Source organism: Ammospiza caudacuta, chromosome 10, assembly GCF_027887145.1.
Source record: "Ammospiza caudacuta isolate bAmmCau1 chromosome 10, bAmmCau1.pri, whole genome shotgun sequence".
Lineage (NCBI taxonomy): Eukaryota > Metazoa > Chordata > Aves > Passeriformes > Passerellidae > Ammospiza > Ammospiza caudacuta.
This window is the reverse complement of record NC_080602.1, coordinates 26,074,156-26,093,459: the sequence shown is the minus strand read 5'-3', so window position 1 is coordinate 26,093,459 and position 19,304 is coordinate 26,074,156. Positions and strand designations below refer to the sequence as shown.

Genomic DNA, 19,304 nt, shown 5'->3' with positions numbered 1-19,304 from the left:
TTTATAAGACAGAATTGGATTTGGTATGACTGGTGAAACGTGTTAGCTTTGCATTTGTTGTTGGGTTTTTTTTAAACCCTGATTTTGTTTGGCACACAAGTCATGAGCATGATTCACACTGAAGCTTTAATCCACTTACATCCCTTCTAGAGGCTGCTCTCTGTAAACAGCAGTTCAGGATGTACTAAAGGGTGGACAGTACATTTGTAAACAAATCAAAATTTTAAAAGGCCTCACATCTAGTGATGGCTTGCACAAGATTTTGATTCTTGCCGTGAAAGGATCCACTGCCCTTTTTGGTTACAAATTTTTATTGCTTATTAATATTCCATTTCTGTTAGAATAGTGTATAGAGATTGTGCTGTCTAACAGAGAAATCCTAAATCCTTTGATGCAGTATCCATTCTCAGTGGGCGTCCCCTGGGCTGGCAGTCAGACAGGATGGATTGCTACAGCCTCCCTTGTAACTGAGGACCTGTGTGCTAAAAGCCTCTGCTTCAGATCTTCTTGTTTTACAGCTGTGTTTAAATAAGCTAAACACAGTGGCCTGGCAGCACAAGAGCTGAGTCCTCAGCTGAGGTGGATCAGCTTAATTGACTTGATTCTTTTGGTATTAAAAAACCATCTAATAGCAAACATACATTGTTCAGGGAATGTTTGTTGGCCAGAATTAATTGGTGTTAGAGTTGAAAACATCAGTCTTTTTCCTCAAGTATTCACATTACCTTTTTTTAAACTAGATTTTAAATCTTTGCTCATACTCACGATGAATGTGAACTATTATATAATAACAGGTGAGATACACACAGCCTGAAAACAGGAAAAGATAAATCAGTTATGAATAGTTTCTAGAATGGAAAGCAGGATTTCAGTGTAATGCTTTAGTCAGGTGATTTTCCTTAGGTTATGGGGGCATCTGACCCTTCCAGCTATTCCCTGTGCCTAATTATTTACACCTTCGCTCATCTTCTGAAGTTACTGTGTGCTCATATATGAATTTTCTGGCAATTATTTTATGGAATGAGCTATTGCAAACCTGTTTCTGCTGGCTTTTCTATAACTGCTTCTTTGCTCATTCTATTTATAGGTTTAATATGCAGATATCCTGAAGAAGATTATGAATCATTCCCATTACCAGAATCTGTGCCTCTTTTTTGTCTCCCTATGGGTGCAACGATTGAATGTTGGCCATCTAACAGTAAATACCCTCTCCCAGTTTTTTCTACATTTGTACTAACTGGAGCTTCTGCAGAAAAGGTATTTTGAAACCTTGAAAAAAAAAGTTATTAATTTAATTGAAAAGCTCAGTTGTTTATCTGTTCAGGATGATGATAATGAATGTTTTCATAGAGGAGCTTGAATCTGTTCTCTTTGGCTTGATTCCAAGGCTGCTTTGAAGAGTGACTTGCAGTAGTTCAGTTGATCATAAACCTGAGCTCCTCTGCATTCCTGTTAGCCTGTGAAACTGGAGAGCTGTAAAATTGCATTGCATATACATGCAAGTAATGCTGTTTTTATTGCAAGCATGGAAACGACCTTGCATGTACATACTTGTTCTGAAAAGTAAATTGGATGTCAGGGGGTATGGCTTTGAGTTGTGTGTAAAGGATTCTTAAAATAGCTTTAAAGGCAATTGGAGGAGCAGTTGACTGCAGTTGTACTCTTTATAATCATTATGTTTCTCTCAAATAAATTGTTTTGTAAATTTCTCTTTCTCATATGATATTAAGTGTTTTAATTAAATAATAGGCAGTCTGGATTTTCACAGCCATTAGAATATTCCAGAATGGGTTGCTTCAAAAGATTGCCATCTTTTGCATTGATGTATCTTTTCAAACAGTAATGCAGACTGGATTTTCTGTGTGTTTGGGGTTTCTTAGATTGCTTTGAGGATCGAGGCAGAATTACTGACTTCACATCCACGATGTGTGTTTGCAGGTATATGGTGCTGCTATTCAGTTTTATGAACTGTATCCTGAAGAGAACCTCACAGAAAAACAAAAATCTCAGCTGGGATTAGCAGCTGCTGTCGAGGGCAAAGACACGTGCAGAACAGTGCAGACAAATAAATGCATCTGCCTGCTCTCTCACTGGCCTTTCTTTGATGCTTTCAAGAAGTTTCTCACCTTTCTGTATCGTTACTCCATTTCTGGGCCACATGTCCTCCCCATTGAGAAGTAAGTAATTTCCAAAATTCATAACAGTAATTGCAGTTGAAAGGAGGGTGGGTTTTTTGTTCTAAATTTCCTGTAATATCCTTTTTACTGTACTCAAACATTAAATGTAATGGCTGCACTTTTCTCCTTTGATTAACATATCTTTACCTACTTTCTGAAAAAGTCTAGATTTTTATTTGTGATTTAAGTGCCTGCAAAGGTCTCTGAAAGCTCTTTTAATTAGCTTTGCACCCTTTAGCCATAGTGATTACAAAGAGCAAGATTATAAATCCTTTCTTAATCTTGCACACATCAGGTTAGGAAAATTAAGTGAGTAGATTTGCAATTTTCAAATGCCTATTTGTAGTGTAACGAGAGATGATAAAGCAGATTGAATATCTTGTATTTGTGATAAATAAACTTAATTTCTTTCTCACATAAAGGATTTCACATTATAAAATGCAGAGGAAATCCTTACACCAAGAAATGGTCAATACTTGCAATTGATATGTAATGCCATGTAACATTTCTAGGATAATCTAATCTTTTAATGCAGCAGATTTCAAATACACTATTTACTTTTCTATTTTATTACACATCAGTTTTTTTCTGCTTCAATTTAAATATTAACTTTCAGGAGACTTTGACTATGTGGATTAAGTATTTCTTGTGATTGCTTATCCCCTTCATTATTACAGTTCCCATCACTGAACTTGTTTGAAAGTTCTGGTGGAGTAAACTTCCAATGATAAAAACATATGTGTGTGTGTGTATATATATATATTTGTTTTGTTTTTAAGCTCAGGAGTTTGATGTTTTAACTTTTGAGAATGAATAAAATAAGTAGGTATGAGAAGTCCTTTATCAATTTGGATTTTATGGGTTTATTTGAATTTCTCTGATTTGTAAACTGATCAGTTTGCTGTGGGTAATTTAAACATAGGATGCTAATGTAGTATCCAGCCTACTTCCTTTGGCTGTTTTAATGATGATGAAGGTTTGTTTGTGCCTGAACATTTCCAGTCAGCCCAGCTGCTGCCAAGAGCAGCTTTCCCTTGTTGTGTGGCATGTTCCATACTTTGGCCACCATCTTCATACACTGCTAATAAAATAAAACCCAAATCAATGCTTATTTCTGCATTTGTCTGAATTTCTTCCAAATGTAGTTGCCTGTGTCATACTACTGGTAACATTTGTAGAAATCCTGGTAAAATGTGTGCTATAAGGTGAAATTTAGGATGGAATACCTGTTTCTCATGGGTTTTTACCCCATGTAGCTTCTTTTAATGTGGAAGTGTCTCTTGTGTAGAATTACACTTCTAGAACTTGTGTAAGTTTAATCAATTCGTGAAACTGAGAACTTTGTCAAATTCTAAAAACATTTTTCTGTATTTGTAGTATGTGTAAGAATTTTAAAGCTTTTTCATCAGCAATTTTATGTAACATTTTGTATTTATAGCTGAAGAAAATGGATGAGCTTAATGATTCTCCTTGATATTCAGCCATGAATATTTTTTTGCAAGTAACCAGTTCTAGTCTCTGAGGTTTAGTGCTATTTCAAACTCTGTCAGAAGTAGGATTTTAAAATGGGGCCGTGATGTTCAAATATCAATATTTCTACTAATAAAAAAAACCTTGTACTTTGTCAGTTTCACAAACAGAGTTTGTATTCTGAGAGAGAATCTGCCCTCCCATTTTCTTGTGACCAGTAGAAAAATAGGTTTGCAAGGTCAAAATATTCCATTAGGGTTTAGGTGCTGGAATTTTTGCTCTGGTTTCTGAGTATGTGTCATTTTTATATAATAATTTCTCTTACTGTCAAAAATTTTGTCTTGAGGTGAAGTAGTTTAAGCTTAATTTCTACTAAATCAGTATTTTTCTTTTCCTGTAGACACATTTCCCATTTCATGCATAAAGTACCTTTTCCATCCCCTCAGAGGCCAAGAATTCTAGTTCAGGTAAGTGTAATTTTCTTTAATAACTGTGTCTAAGGTGAAGATAAAGCAGGTTAATAAATGGAAAATGTAATTTTTGCGCCCAAATTATTTTTGTTCAGGATTTCTTTTTCCTAAATTCATATACATAATGTGAGACTTCTGTTTCCAGTTTAGTTAATGACTTCAGTGATTTATAATAAGAAGCTGTTTAGTGAGCTCAGAACTTTAATTTTTTTTCAGAGTATATGGAAATTAATGAAAGACTACTCCAAGTCAGCATCTGGTCTGACTTTTGCAATAGCTTTAAAACTGTTTTCTTCTTGCTACTGTATGAAGGCTGAGTGTAAAATAAATAAATAACACTAAAATGTGAATGAACCAGATGTGAAATGTGCATCCATGATTGCCCCTCTCCCCAAGGGCTTTGTGCTCTGCCAGAGCCACACCCAGTAACAGCCCCTTTATCAAACCTGGCCCTTGCTCTGTCCTCCCTGCAGGGCTCTGTGGGAGGGAAATAATCACAGGAATTGCTACCTGCTCTTTGAAATCTCAGCCCTGTCACTGCTGGTAGGAGAGAAAAAATCCCGGTCTCAAGGACTTCTCAAGTGTTATTAAATCTCTATATTTCCTCCTAAAGAGGCAAAATAAGAGAGGTGTTAAAAAATTTATTGCCGAGAAAAGAGCTCTGTTGCAGTCATAGTATTCTACCAATTGTGGTTTTGATTAAATAGTTACAAAATGATGCTATTCTCTGTTATTACTTGTATAGCATGAAATATAGAGAGCCCTGTGCAGTTCTGAGCCTTAATTGTGTAGCCCATATGGTAGTGAAGTCTTTCAGAGCAAATACAATCCTGGGTTATGTCTTTATAGCACGTACTGAATATTGAAGATCCTCTTTAGTGTATTCTAAAGGGGTGATATTTATTACTCTTACTGGAAAGGGATTAGAGAGCATTTATACTGAAACTGTATTGGGCACTTCTCACCCTTTTCTTATGATTTTAAGGTTCAATTCAAAACCAAGCATTTTTACTTCTTGTTTTAGATTTGGGTTTTTTTTATTCATATTCAATAAAATGTTTGTGCTAGGAAATACTAAACACCTATTTACAGAGATTAATTGCGTTTAGAGAAAAACTTTTTAATTTTTTTGTCTGAAGTTTAAGGGAATTTAGTCAAAGTATATATGGGTTTATATCCTGGAACGAAGTCTGAAGATCTAGTTATAAGTGATGTGAAAATTATGTCTGTTATACCTTATTTTCAAAATGTTATGTGCATTAAATTAGTACAGCCTTAGGAGCTGATAGTACAGATGGAGAAAACACTGCTTTGACAGTAGGCAGTGGTAATTGAGATCTGTGAATAAATTCTTCCTTCCAGCTGCTTCCAGGGACTTAAGTTGTTTTAGAAACTGCACTGAATAAAATCACAGGTGATTGTGCCTTAGACATCTCCTCAGAATTAGTGTGGGAAATGCCTGCATTGAAAATGGCAAGCTTTCAGGAGTCCATTTCTCTCTGAAGCCTGTTAATGGAAAATGTGGTAGGCTTTTGCTAAGCAATTAAACTTCTAAATCTCAAAGAAATTATAGCCATTAGTAAAACACTCCAGAATGTTCCTATTTGCCAGCTTCCAGCTGCCAGTCTTGATGGGTTCCTTCTGACCCAAGATCTTTCCTTCTGACCTGAGATCTGCTGGACTCTGTGCTGCATCCCCTCATTGCACAGAGGTTGCTGTGCTAATGTGTCACAACCTGCAGACTTCAAGAGCACATGGAAAAATGTTTCTCCCCCTGGGGAAGGGGGGTAATAATTGCCCCTCCTGCCTGAGGGAGATGTGCCCCTTGAATAGATGCTTCATTGTGTTTATGTGCTTTTGTTGGAGCACAGAAGTCAGAGAATGTCAGGCTGATGCTTCCTTTCAGAGAGTGGTTTATGAAGGTTTGCCTCAGGCTGGAAAAATGAGTCCTCTGAATTCTGCCACTGCACAAGCTAATGGTGCTGGTGCTCCCAGGGTGACTTACTTGACAAATCCAGCCTGTGGTGTGGCCATCCACATTTGTCAGGGAAGTGGGATGTGAGAGGTGCAGGGAAACAATATTGCAGACTCTCCTTATTAATTCCCTGTGTTTGGTGACTCTCCAGGCACAGCATTAGGTGACTTTGAGCTTCTAAGTCATCAGTCTTGTCTCCTGGCTTCTATTACCTGGTCACCTGCAGTGGGTCTAAGGTGAAACACATTCAGACCTGAAATGTTACTAAAAGTGGTCTGCACTTGCAGCTCAGTTGTACAACTTACTATGGCTGAGTTATTACTGCTTTTAAACAACAGAAAATGCAGGAGGATTAATCCAGCTGGTATCTTGTTACTCTGGATTTACTATGACTGGAAACATCAGCTGGGCTTTGATAAATTGTCTATTGCTATTTTTGTACTTACCTGATTCTTCCTATTCATGCTGAATATGTGAATGATTTGCTTGATGCCATGTCACTGTAAGAAAGAAATGTGATTTAGTAAAATCTTCTTGCATCAACTAATGCACATTTTAAAGATTCTATCAGAGCTGAGCAGTTTCTACCAGCCGAGAGCTTAATTCTCTCTCATATGCCTTCTGAAGAAAATATAGCTTTACATTATGAGCTGCCATCTCTCCCCTTTATGAATTTTTATCCCTATCTTTACCCCTAAATCCAGAAAGAATTCCCCCCAGCTCCTGAAAATTGTATATGAAATATGGGTTCTCACAGCCCTTAAAGTACAGAAGGCTTCATTTTTCAGCAGTTAATATATTCAAATTTTTGCAGCATTAGCTAGTTTAAAGTCTTCTTTATGAATATGCAATGTATTCAGTCCTGGCCAAGAAAGGAAGATCATGCTTTGCCCAGTTTTTACTAAAAGATCCTGATGCATATCATTGCACAGCACTTCTTAGAGTGATACACAACTGGGGTATACAAAATTCGGCTTAATTTGGATTATTTTAGTGTTCTTTGTTATAGTTGTGTTATTTCTGATAAATATTTCCAAAGTTCAGAATAGAAATAATGTATTTTAAAATCTTTTCCCAGCTATCTCCACACGATAACTTGATTCTTAGCCAGCCTGTATCATCACCACTCCCACTAAGGCAAGTAGCAGTATCTTGTTAATTCTCAGAGGTATTCTGATTTGTGTTACAGAAAAGATTTGCTATTTTGAGTTGCAGTTGTGTAAATTAACTCAGCTTGTCTGGTGCCTTTGGAAGCTGGTGGATCTGAAGTTTATTCATGTGATTAGACCTGCACCCTGACAAGGATACACAATTATTAATGTATCTGGCGGGGTTTAAAATAATTTTAGTGGTTCTTGAGGAAGAATATATATTGTTAGATCCCCTTTTTAGGAGTTCATCCCTGGGCTCCCAAGATAGTTCAGTTTTGTTTTGGATGGGAGTTGAAGGAATTCTGTTACTGTCTTGACTTCCACGTCTCAGTGCAGGAGACTGATTTAAGAAACACATGTTGTCTCCCTGTAAATTGCTTCTCAGAAAGAAAAATTGTTATGCCTGTGTCCTGAAAATAGTCTAGACTGAGTCAAGTCTCGAGGAATCATGGTTACTGTTGGGAAATAACTATTCCTCACTGGACAGTGAAGTGTGCCAAGTATTCTACCAAGTAATCTTCTCTAAAAGAAAGATTTGCAGATTTCCATTTATTTTATTATCAAACATTTCTTTTTTTTACTGTCTCTTGTAACTCACCGGTGTGTTTGTGTCCTGTAACAGTGGTGGCAAGTTTTCTACACTACTTCAGAATTTAGGACCTGAAAATGCAGTAACTCTGTTGGTGTTTGCTGTGACAGAACATAAAATCCTCATCCACTCATTGCGACCTTCTGTCCTCACAAGTGTGACAGAGGCATTGGTCTCTGTAAGTACCAGCTTTTAGTCATGCACCTGTAAAAGGACAGAAAGAATGCTTCTGAGATAACATCTAGATTTTGTATTAGTGCTGTTAAACTTAAAGGTTGCTTAAAAATAAGAATTAAAATAAAGATCACTAGAGAGGAAAATTATTGTTGTAACGATATCCTATGAAGAGAGAAGATAAATTGTTGTTTATTTGTGTGTAAATATTGTAAACAAGTGTTTGATCATCACAGTGCATTAAGTAAGAGTTCCTGATTTTCCCAACTAGCACAGTATCTGTTCCTATGGAATTTTAAATGCAGGATTTTCCCTGCCTGTCATCACTAAGCATTGTTTGCTGCCTCTGTGTGCAATCTGTGATTCTGAAGAGCTTTTTCCTACAAACTGAATTTTAGAGAAAAGAGTGAGGTTTCTAATTAATAATCTACATCTAGATTCTCAGTAACAGCAATCTGCCATGGTAAATAATGTTGAAGTTAGTGAAGTGTGCTTTGTTCCTGCATAGGCTGTATTGCACATGTTTAACCTGTGGTTTTGTCTCTGCATGTTTTCCAAGATGATATTTCCCTTCCACTGGCCCTGCCCATATATTCCCCTGTGTCCCTTGGCCCTGGCAGATGTGCTGAGTGCCCCGTGCCCGTTCATAGTGGGAATTGATTCCAGATACTTTGATCTCTATGACCCCCCACCCGATGTCAGCTGTGTTGACCTGGATACCAACACAATTTCTCAGTAAGTTTTCATCAGCAGTTTTTATTCTCTGTATATTTTTTACTGCTTTCTCTTTTCAAAAGCTAAAACTGGCTTTTTGGCAAAACCTGGAGGGGTGTTTTAGTTTTTCTTTCAACTTTTTTTCCTTCTGTCTGTGCCAGTTTAAGTAATTAGAGCTCAGAACATGGCATGAGTGGTGGTTGCTGGTGCAATAACAGGTGCTTAATACCATTAATCCATCTCTGGTGAGTTGTAACTGGATTGATTTCAGTGCTGAAGAGTGTGGCAGTGTAATCATCACCCTGAAATATGGGGCACTGGTTGGATGGCTCTGATCAGATCTCCACACAGTAAATCAAATTTGACTTTGTTAGTTGGTTTGCAATCCTTCTCAGTCCAGTTTTAATGGAGTGAAACTTCCTTCTCTGCTGTGATGGAACAACCTCTGAACACATTTCAGTGAATGGCTTGGTTTTTTTTCCAGAACTGGAGACAAGAAAACTATTGCATGGAAGATCCTACCAAAGAAACCTTGTAAAAATCTGATGAACACTTTGAATACTTTATATCAGCAACTGGCAGAATGTGAGTGGGAAAGTACATAGTAAACTTTACGCTGGGCACAGTGTGCCACAAAAACAGATAAATGTAGCTATTTAAATATGTTCCAAAGTTATCAGTTCCACTAAATATTTATTTTTACAGAATAGCAAAATCTGTGCTCTAAATCCAGAGATTAGAAACTATGTGGGGAATTCTGGGACAGAAGAGACTTCACATATATAACTATATTGAGGACAATACTTAATAGATATCCGTTCCTATGAATGTTAGCCTCATAAAAAAAAAAAAGCTGGATAGGGGTGGTTTTAGTGAAATTCATTAAAAAAAAAAAAAACACTTTTTTAAAAGGCTCTTTATACAATCCTAGCTGTTGAGCTCACAAGAATTTGTGTCCTGATTATAGCTTACAGAAACAGTTTATTAGGATATGCTGCACAAAGAAGTGTATAGCTGATGGGTGGTGAAAATTATCTGATGCTTCAAAATTTTGATACATTTTTCTGCAAGGGCTTTTTAGAAAAAATTCTAAACCTTATGTTCTGTATGTAAAAATAGAGTGGTAATGAACTTAAATCTTATTACAGAGTAGGTTGCTTAAAAATGATATCGAGGTAAGATTAGCTGTAATTATATGATGTGGAAAGACAGTGATAAAATGATCCTTTCACTTTCCTGAGATGTTATTAGAATGTTACCAAACTCTGTGTGTAGCAGTGAAGTCTCAGCTAGAGTTCTGATGGCTTTAAAATGTTGATGCACGTACTTAAAGAACACAGGTTTTTGTAGAGCCACATTTTGTCTGTAGCAGCATTTTGCAGTGCTGTGTTTCAATGGCTCCACTTTGCCTCTAAGTGGTGATTTTCTGTGTATGTCAGTAATGAATGTGCATTATCTGCTTTTTGAAATGAAAGGCACAATCAAAAAAAATACATCTCATCCGTGTGTTTATCCTGAAAATATGCTTCTTTAATCAGCTCCTGTCTAAATTTTCCCATGGTTTTACAAACAGTTTTCTTTGAGGGCTTTTTAAAGCTCTGTCCTCACTGGTTCCCTGGTACTGTAGTAACTCCTGTGCTGAGCAGGCCAGTGCATCCTGCTTTTGGTGTTAGCCACAGATATATGAGGTACAGAAGGTCAAGTTGAATCCACTGTCTCATGTCCTGAGTGAATTTGGATATATTTTAACCTATTTTAAATGTAATGGAGTTCACTAATCACTGAATCTAGTAAATTAAAGAGAATATTTTTGGCCAGTATTGAGAGGGGGAAAAAAATTAAAACACTATAATGTTGTTCTGTTTACAGTGCAACAGCGACCAAGAGAAGATGCATTAATGGAATTGGCAATGAATGATTATGATTTTAATTCTGGGAAGAAATTGCATCTGTTAGATTTGGAGATCCAGGAAGCATTTCTCTGTTTCATGGCTTCAATCCTAAAAGGTTACAGGTCTTACCTCAGGCCAATAACGGAGGCACCCTCTGAAACAGCCACAGATGCAAGTTCTCTCTTTGAACTACAAGGTGAAAAGTTATAAATTTGTTTTGTTTGTATTAGTTTATTATTTTATATTCTCTTTTATCTACAGTTAGTGTTGTAAATGGTGGGGGAAAATATAAGTGCAGACAAAATTGCACAGTAGTGGCAAAGATTGCAGGAAGCTTTTTGCACGTGAGTAGAGCCACCAGTGAGTTCTGGTGAAGGCTTTTCCCTTCTGTGCATTCTGACAGTGCTGCTGATTGCACTTTGCAGGGTTTCTGAAGAGCAGAGACCGTTCCCATCAGAAGTTCTACACCCTGATGACCAAAACCCAGATGTTCATTCGCTTCATTGAGGAATGTTCTTTTGTCAGTGACAAGGATGCCAGCCTTGCCTTCTTTGATGACTGTGTGGATAAAGTAAGCAGGTCTTGGTGTGCCTACAGTGTTTAACTTCTGCTGTTGTCTCCCTATCTACCAGAATGCATTTGAACTGCAAGTTTGTTTTTGCTTTTGTTTTCCTACTTTCTCATCATTGTAGCCATTTTCCTTTTTTATTGGGCTTCATTTCCTTGTTTGCTTCACATTCTTGAATGTAAATGAAACACCATGAGAACAAATTAGAGGTGCTAATTTTCACTGGTATGTACACTTCTGAAATACTGGCTTGTTGTAAGAAGTGCAAGAAGGAGAACTGAACTGAAACCCAGAATCTTACATCCCTATTTTGGTGGTTGTTTTAAGAAGTTCCACACCTTGTTGTCATCTTATTGGTTACCTGTACCACTCTGTTCTGGGACACTGCTGGGATTTCCTGGAAAGTATGTCACCTGCTGTTTGTTCCTTGGGAATTAATACTGAAGACTGATAAATGCTGTTTACAGTTCCTGTTTATGACTTTTTTCCATGGAAGTGCAGAAGAGCTAAAAGGAGCTGTTTTGAAAATAAGCCTGAAAACAGTGAACTTTAAGAGAAATGTGAAAGCATGAATAATGATATTTAAGGCTCTTTCTGGTTTTTGCTAGTCTCAATATTTTAGTAGTAACAGTTTCCAAAACTCTGTTTCCCAGTTCTGTAGTATGATTTGCAGGTATTCATGGCTTGTAAATGGAATTAGTTACAAACATTTCTGTAATGTTGAGTCAATCCCATAGCTCTGTTAGAAACCCTTCAACACATAGTGCTTGCTTTGCCATGTGCCAATTTGTGCATGAAACAGGAGCTCTCCTGGACAGAAATAGACCCCAGTGACTGAAGTGCTGAGCAGCACTTGGTTTCCTCTGTGCTGCAGTTTAGTTCTCTGGCTGATGTTTAAAAGGATGTTTATTCAGAATGCAATGACTGTAAGTGTCAAATTCTATCTGATGCATTTCATTTTATAGAATGGTTTGTGAGAGTGCTGGAATTGATGCCCTAAACTAAAGTTATCTTGTCTGGGAGCTCAGACATCTCTTTCCAAAAAGTCATGCTTAGGTTGCTGATGTCACTGTGAGACTGCACATAATCTGTGGAGCTGTTGCAGCTTTCACCTTTTAGAAAAGGTTAAGTAGCCATTTGTACAGCTGAAACAGAGACTTGTCTGTCCTAGTGCCAGGTATTTTGCTACTTGATGCCCTGGACAGCTTCTTTCCACTATAAAAATGCTCGTGACAGTTTGGTGAGAGCAAATTTTCCAGAATGCACGTACACTTCCCCAACTTCCATTACTGGCAGTGAGGATTTTATTCAGGTTTATTAATGGGATGGCTACTTCTGTGCCAGGGATAAGAGTGGGGAAACTGAGGCACTGGCATTGCAATGATTTAAGGATTTGCTATGGCTTTAGAATTGCTTGTGAAACTGGATATTCACTGACTGAGGGAGCAGGTTCCCATGTAGGATTTCTTTGAACAGTGGTATATTTGCCTCATCTCTTTTCTGCTTCTCCTCCCTGATTTCTCCTTATTTCTGATATTCTTACCAGTAACATACAGAATCAAAATGTGGAAGTATAGCAAGGGCTGCTGTACCAACTCAAGCTGTAGCCAAGACCAGATATCAAAGTTAAATTGTTCCAGTAAAGTCAATATTTATATTTAATCTTTTATTAGGTGAACCAGTAGCTGACAGGGTTTTGGATGAGAGAGTGATGTCATGAGTTGAAAGGTGATACAGTGCTTTCTTCTGGGTAGTTACAGACTACTGCCTTGAGACAAATTTTATGTATGTGAAATTAGTTATCTATAAAATATCAACTAAGCCCTATTTTAAATAATTTGTGAGAATAGTTTAAGATGAAGAGTAATCTCTTCTATATTATTTGGTCCTAGACAAGCAGCAGATTGTAATTGATTACCCATTTTGTCAGCTGAAAGATACAGTGTAATTGTCTCACAAGTTTTCATTTTTCCAGGAATTCAAAAATTACCTCAATTCAACACACATTTAAGCTGCTGACTTTATTATATTTCACTGGTAAAACTTGTAGCTGTGGGATTTTTACATCCTTAGAAGTATTTAAATTGCAAGTAAGGTTTCGTTTACTGCTGCTTCTCAGGAGCCATATGTTCTTGCTACTTGGCTGGTTCAATTTGCTAATGCTTTCCATCTGTCTCATGCAGCAAAATGTGTAATTAAGGATACCTCTTTGTATGTTTATCAAACTTTAAATATTCAAGAATTTTACTGAAACTACTTGATACATTTGCACCTCACTGGAGGGAGAGAACTGTGGAATATGCTTCTTTTTATACATTAACTCTCTGTTGCCAAATTCTTAAGGCATAAAAAACATGCATTCTTGGGTTCCACAGGTTGCTTATTCATTTCTTTGAAGTATTCTACCATTTGGCTGTCATTTGGTTGCCATTTAAACCATTTAAGTAATTTAAATTAGAAAAACAAAGCTGTGTCTGTCTCCCTTAAACTTCAGTAAGGTCACACGTTTATATTTCATTCTCTTGCAGTGCATGTGTACTTCTGCAGTCTCTGCAAACTGTCAAGACATTAAGTGCTGTGAGGTGACTGCAGTTGTGGATGGTGCTAGTAGTAGCTTCTGTATGCATCAGACAATTTGATAAAGCTTGGTATTGTTTTTAATGTTTAAAAGAGAGGAAAATACCTTATTTTCATATTTAAAAATAAATCTCAAGTTACTCCTGCTGTTGGAAGCATAGTTCTAGGAATGGTTGCGTTCAGAAGGATTAATCTCTACATACTCCTTAAAATATTTACCTGGAAACAGGCAATTCAGACTATACCATTAAACACTCATTATTGAGTTGGGATGAAGTTCACAAAACCAATGCCACACTTATTATTGTCATTGTAACTTTGCAAGGTGTCCTTTCATTAAAGTGCTGCTCTTTGAAGCTAATGCAGACTGTCCTGTTGATCATACAGCTGTTAACAGCAGAAAATGCAATGCCTCTGGTAACTACTTTTTCTTTTACCTTCCTCCTCCAGGTAGATATGGACAAAACTGGGGAAACACGACTTATAGAGCTGGATGAGTCCTACAAGAGTGAGCACACAGTTTTCATAACACCCCCTGAGATCCCTCATCTGCCAAATGGGGAAGAGCACCCTCTGCAATACAGGTAGCCTGAGGACACAGCAGGATGCCAGCCAATCCTAACAGCTGCCCTTGTAGAGTCTAATTTCTAGGTTCTTGTGAGAGTCAGGAAGTAGAGATTTTTCCTGTCCCTTTATGTTGCTCATGTAAAAGGTGTGTGTGAAATGGCTGTTGTGGCAGTTCTTTAGAAGTTTTAATTTTGTGTGTACACACAGAAACAATAACAATTAATAAAGCTGGTAATGATCACATTACATTGTGCTGCCTGTTGACACCTTTTAAGCTTAAAGTTGAGATTAGTGGACCCAATCTTCCTTTTTTGTCCTTCTGCTATTACTGATAATGATACAAACTGTGGATGCTCTTTGGAAGGAGAGGGTACGTGTCAAAGAATTGCTGAAGACTAGTGTTACTAATATAGTAATTGTGTCAGAGGAGTTTGTTAGTTTCTTCATTATTTCTGAGAAATATTTCCATATCTAATATGATTTAATATTTTAGATAGTTTGATATTGTTCCCATTGATTTTCATAAGCCTCAGTCATGTGATGCTCACTGGGGCTAAGCCACACAGATTATTTTATTTAATTAACTAGAATCAATACTAATGCATTTGACACATTAATTAAAGAAAGTGTTATGACAGTAAATACGTTTGTCAGTTTAAGTTGCTAACCTGAATAACAGGTTGAGTCTGTGCAAGCATATGAACCCATGCTGAGGGATTAGTGAACCACTTCTGTCAGTGATGTCATGAAAGGTTTACTTTTGTGTTTATTTCCTGGGAAGCCTCTGGTGCAAGTGTGTAGTTGATTTCCTTTGCTATTATGTGATGTGTTTGCTTTGGAGCTGACTTACCAGAATTGACACTTTTGTCTTACAGTTATAATGGATTTCCAGTATTAAAGCTAGAATTGTTTGAACGACCTGAAGGATTTCTCAGAGCACCAAATAACAAACTGTCCTCAAAAGCCAGTAGCCCCAACAGCCCATCACCAATGTTCAGAAGAACTAAACAGGTACTTGCTGGTGTTCTTGGCATGTGAGGTGCTCTGGAAAGGGACAGCTTGATTTTGGGTTGTGACAGCTTGACTGGCTGTGCCTGCAGCCTGGTGGTTCTTCAGTTCTTTACTGATCTGGTGACTGTAAGGTCACTGTGTAAATTGTTTGGATGTGCTTCTTGCCTGCACCGTACAAGGGCCCCTGTACAGGTTGTTGCTTGCTGTGCTGTCCCTGTCCCTTCCCCTTTCTTCACACTGTTCTCCATTAATTTTCCATGTCCACTTCTTGACTGCATTTCACTGGCCAGGACCTTGAGGGACTCTAACTTTCAAAGTAATACAGATTTAAAGAAATGCAAGGGTTTAGCAGTGGAATATTGCACAATGACTGTTGTTGGTGTCACTCTCACTGCTTTCATATTCCTTTCCACTTTATTCTATTGTTAATATTACCGTTGCAGTTTCCATAAATATAACAGTACATGTTCGGTTTTTAACGTGTAGCTTTGTGTGATGTAGATATAAACATACACAAATAATCTGTGTTTCTTTCCAGGAAATTAAATCTGCCCACAAAATTGCCAAGAAGTACTCCTCCATCCCCCAGATGTGGTCCAGGTGTTTGCTCCGTCACTGCTACGGCCTTTGGTTCATCTGCCTCCCTGCCTATGTGAAGGTCTGCCACTCCAAAGTCAGGGCTCTCAGAACTGCCTATGACGTGCTACAGAAAATGCACACCAAGAAAATAGACCCACCTGACGAGGTAAAGCAGGCCCAGCTGCAGAAGGAGCCCGTGGGGGCTCCATGGGGTGAGCCCAGGGCAGTGCTGGGGCCCAGGCTCACAGGTGTGTGTTCGCAGGTGTGCTACCGCGTGCTGATGCAGCTGTGCGGGCAGTACGGGCAGCCCGTGCTGGCGGTGCGCGTGCTCTTCGAGATGCAGAAGGCTGGCATCGACCCCAATGCCATCACCTATGGCTACTACAACAAGGTGTGCTTGAGAGGGGATGGGGGGGACAAAAATGCATTTTGATCCAGGCAAATAGAAGGGAGAAAAAATACAGAGCACTTCAGGTGTGGTTCTGTCACTTCTTGTAAGTTGGAGAAACCCAAGACAGAATCATTTGGTGGGTTTTGGTTTTGTAGGTTTAGAAATACGCTGTATTACTGCCAGTGTAACTCAGTCTGAAATTTAAGCTTCTGTTTTCACACCTCGCTGTTCCTGAAGATGACTGCTTGATTTTGATATTTCCAAAATAGGCTGTTTTGGAAAGCACCTGGCCTTCAAGCAATCGAGGTGGCTACTTCCTCTGGATGAAAATACGAAATGTTGTCTTAGGAATAGCACAGTTTAAAAAAGCATTGAAAAAGCTACCAGCAAGCGCTGCACATACATCTGTTTCTGGTAAAGTTTTCACATCCTTCTGTTTTTTTTATTTTCATGCTGATGAGGAAGTTTATTTCAAAAATCTTTCTTTTATGAGCTTGATAAAACTGTTTCAGAGAAAAAAGGCAGTAGTTGCTGTGTAATTTTTAAAAGCAGTCTCCTTTGCCTTTGAATCTTAAATAAATAGCTGATATAATAAGTGAATAGATTATGAGACAAATGGAGACAAAATATGAAACTGAAATTTGTTATAATTATCCTAGTTCATCTAATAACTAGTCTTATAATTGGCAGAAAATTTTGTCCAGCCTGATTGGCAGAAAATTTTGTCCAGCCTTGCTTTTTTAATTTTCCCTTTTTTTTTAGTGTTAGCTGAGAGGCAACTAGAACTAGTCCTTGAGTTTGCAGTACTGGTTGCTGGTTCTGCCTACCACCTGCAGTGATCATGTTTGTTTTTATCTAGAATATAAGTAAAATATGTGAGGCTGTAAATTTTGGGGGTTCTTTCCTTTTCTTTCCAGTGAAAACTTAGGTAATGTGAGCATCAAATGGTCATATGGCCATGCCTGTAATTGGTATTTTTTAAAGGTACTACTTTCCATGATATTTATAACTTCCTGGTAGTAAAGTACAATGGTACATTGTAAAGTAGCAGCAATGCAGTTTAGTTTAGGGCAGGCTGACCTTGGAAGACCTTTACAACATACTTTTATAAATGTATGTGGGTCATCTGACTCAGCTTTCAAAGTCCTTCCATCCAGGGCTGTTCTGTAATTCCAAATGTGTACAAATAAATCTTTGCCCTAACAAACAGAACATATATGATGGCCTTATGGCTCGATTATTTCTCTGGACCCCAGAGACTCCAGTCCTATTTCTGGCTCTATCATTAACCTCATGGATGGCCTTGAACAATTTTGCTTTATTTCTGCCTGTTCTTCATGGAGTTGAGCTTCCTGATAAACCACTTCATTGAAAGGCAGCCATGCAAAGCACTGTACAAGAGCTTAGCAATGTTGGTTGCAACTCACACTATGTAAACCAAGGAAGTGTAAATAATCCTTAATGAAATAACTGTCACTTATATAATTAATAGCATTTGCTTTTGACATCATCTGACTTTTCAAGATTACTTTGCATGAATCCTCACAGCTGGAATGTGTGCTGACTCCTCAGGAAATCCAGAAAACTCCCATAAATTCCAGAATCTTATCTTTACCATAGCAACAAGGTTTTTACACTGTCTGTTGCCATTCAGTGCAGCCTCTTTAGGGAAAAGAGAGAAAGAAACTTTTAATTACATTGGACCCTCTTGATCCTGGAGAGAGACCATATTAATTACACCTGGGCAGTGTTTTGGCTTGAGAATGACCAGATAAGTGGCTTGAATGTTTGCAGGGGGTTTTGGAGTGATGGTGGTTAGTTTCATTTTAATCTATTTTTGCAGACAAACCCATGTTTGCCACTGCATTGTTTAAATCTTTTTATCTAGAGTAAAACCATGTGAATCACATGCATTAACATCTCTGTTAACATTAATGTTTCTGAGAAACATTGTACACTAAATGAAACCATGTTTAGATGCCTCTTGGAGCTCTTGAAAAGATGTGACCTTTTGATCAAATAAACCAGGCAACAGAATTAAAATCAAACAGTGCTCTAGTTCAGTATTTAAAAAGAAAGGTTGCCCATTACCCCTTTAATTTCATCCTCTAAAGCATCGCTTTAGTTTATACTCTAATAAGCCAATCCTTTTTTTCTTTTTTTTAATTTGGTGGTAAAATGTTCATTGTTAATTGGAATGTTCTTGATAAGAGGCCTTTGAATTACTGTTGGTATTCAATTTATTCCCCTGAACAATGTCACACTATTAAATGCCATAACTGTCTTTATTCTGATGGTGCCCTGCACTGATAGGGGGACTTTCAGACACTGCCAATAACACTTCACTCAAAGAAGAAGCCAAGCAAGGGAAAACTTGTCTTCAAGACATCCAAGAACAAAAGGAGGACAAGAGGGAGAGTGACTCCAGTTCTTGTACGTATCTTGTGAATACAGATATCTGGTTCATTGGGGATAAATAAGGATTCCAGCAAAAGCTAAGTGGGACAGCTGATTCCTCACAGTGAGTGAGTGTGATAATGCCAGTTTATGCCACTGCCTGAAGTTCTTTCTCTAAGTGTAATTTTCTGGATGTCTAATGGTTTCACTTGGAAAATTACAGTTCTTTTTTCTCTCCTGTTTCAAATAAGTGATAATGGGAGCATAAAGGCTTAATGATAATTATAGCCTAATGTTTTTGTCTTTTAAAAAAATGAAATTGCCTCATAGGCATAATCTACAGAAAAGCATTTTCTACCAGTCTGGTTTCTTTATAAATCCTGTAATAGGAGAGCAGCTGAAATTTTGCAACTCTGAGAAGTCTAAATTACCCAGCTCCTTGGAATTCTCAAAGTTTGGGAGATGTATCAGAATTTCTTCAGGTTTTGCATCTGCTGCTCTTGTTTCCTTCAACTGCAGTTGAGCAGCATCAACTTCATGCAAGTACATAGAAGATCAGATTGTGTAGTAAAATGGTACGAGCACTACAGATTCCCATGTAT

General features: G+C 37.7%; 1 protein-coding gene across 1 annotated transcript in view; it reads left to right on the top strand.

Annotated features, from left to right (window-relative positions):
• Positions 1-19,304, top strand: part of DENND4A (DENN domain containing 4A) — a 48,403-nt gene that overhangs the window by 15,628 nt on the left and 13,471 nt on the right. Inside the window, exons 6-20 of the mRNA XM_058811762.1 lie at positions 1,088-1,257; positions 1,939-2,177; positions 4,048-4,114; positions 7,171-7,229; positions 7,866-8,010; positions 8,566-8,741; positions 9,205-9,305; positions 10,590-10,808; positions 11,038-11,183; positions 14,208-14,341; positions 15,200-15,335; positions 15,874-16,080; positions 16,177-16,305; positions 16,575-16,719; positions 18,619-18,738. Of these exons, the coding sequence (XP_058667745.1) occupies positions 1,088-1,257; positions 1,939-2,177; positions 4,048-4,114; positions 7,171-7,229; positions 7,866-8,010; positions 8,566-8,741; positions 9,205-9,305; positions 10,590-10,808; positions 11,038-11,183; positions 14,208-14,341; positions 15,200-15,335; positions 15,874-16,080; positions 16,177-16,305; positions 16,575-16,719; positions 18,619-18,738 (2,193 nt within the window). The remainder of the gene's footprint in view (positions 1-1,087; positions 1,258-1,938; positions 2,178-4,047; positions 4,115-7,170; positions 7,230-7,865; positions 8,011-8,565; positions 8,742-9,204; positions 9,306-10,589; positions 10,809-11,037; positions 11,184-14,207; positions 14,342-15,199; positions 15,336-15,873; positions 16,081-16,176; positions 16,306-16,574; positions 16,720-18,618; positions 18,739-19,304) is intronic.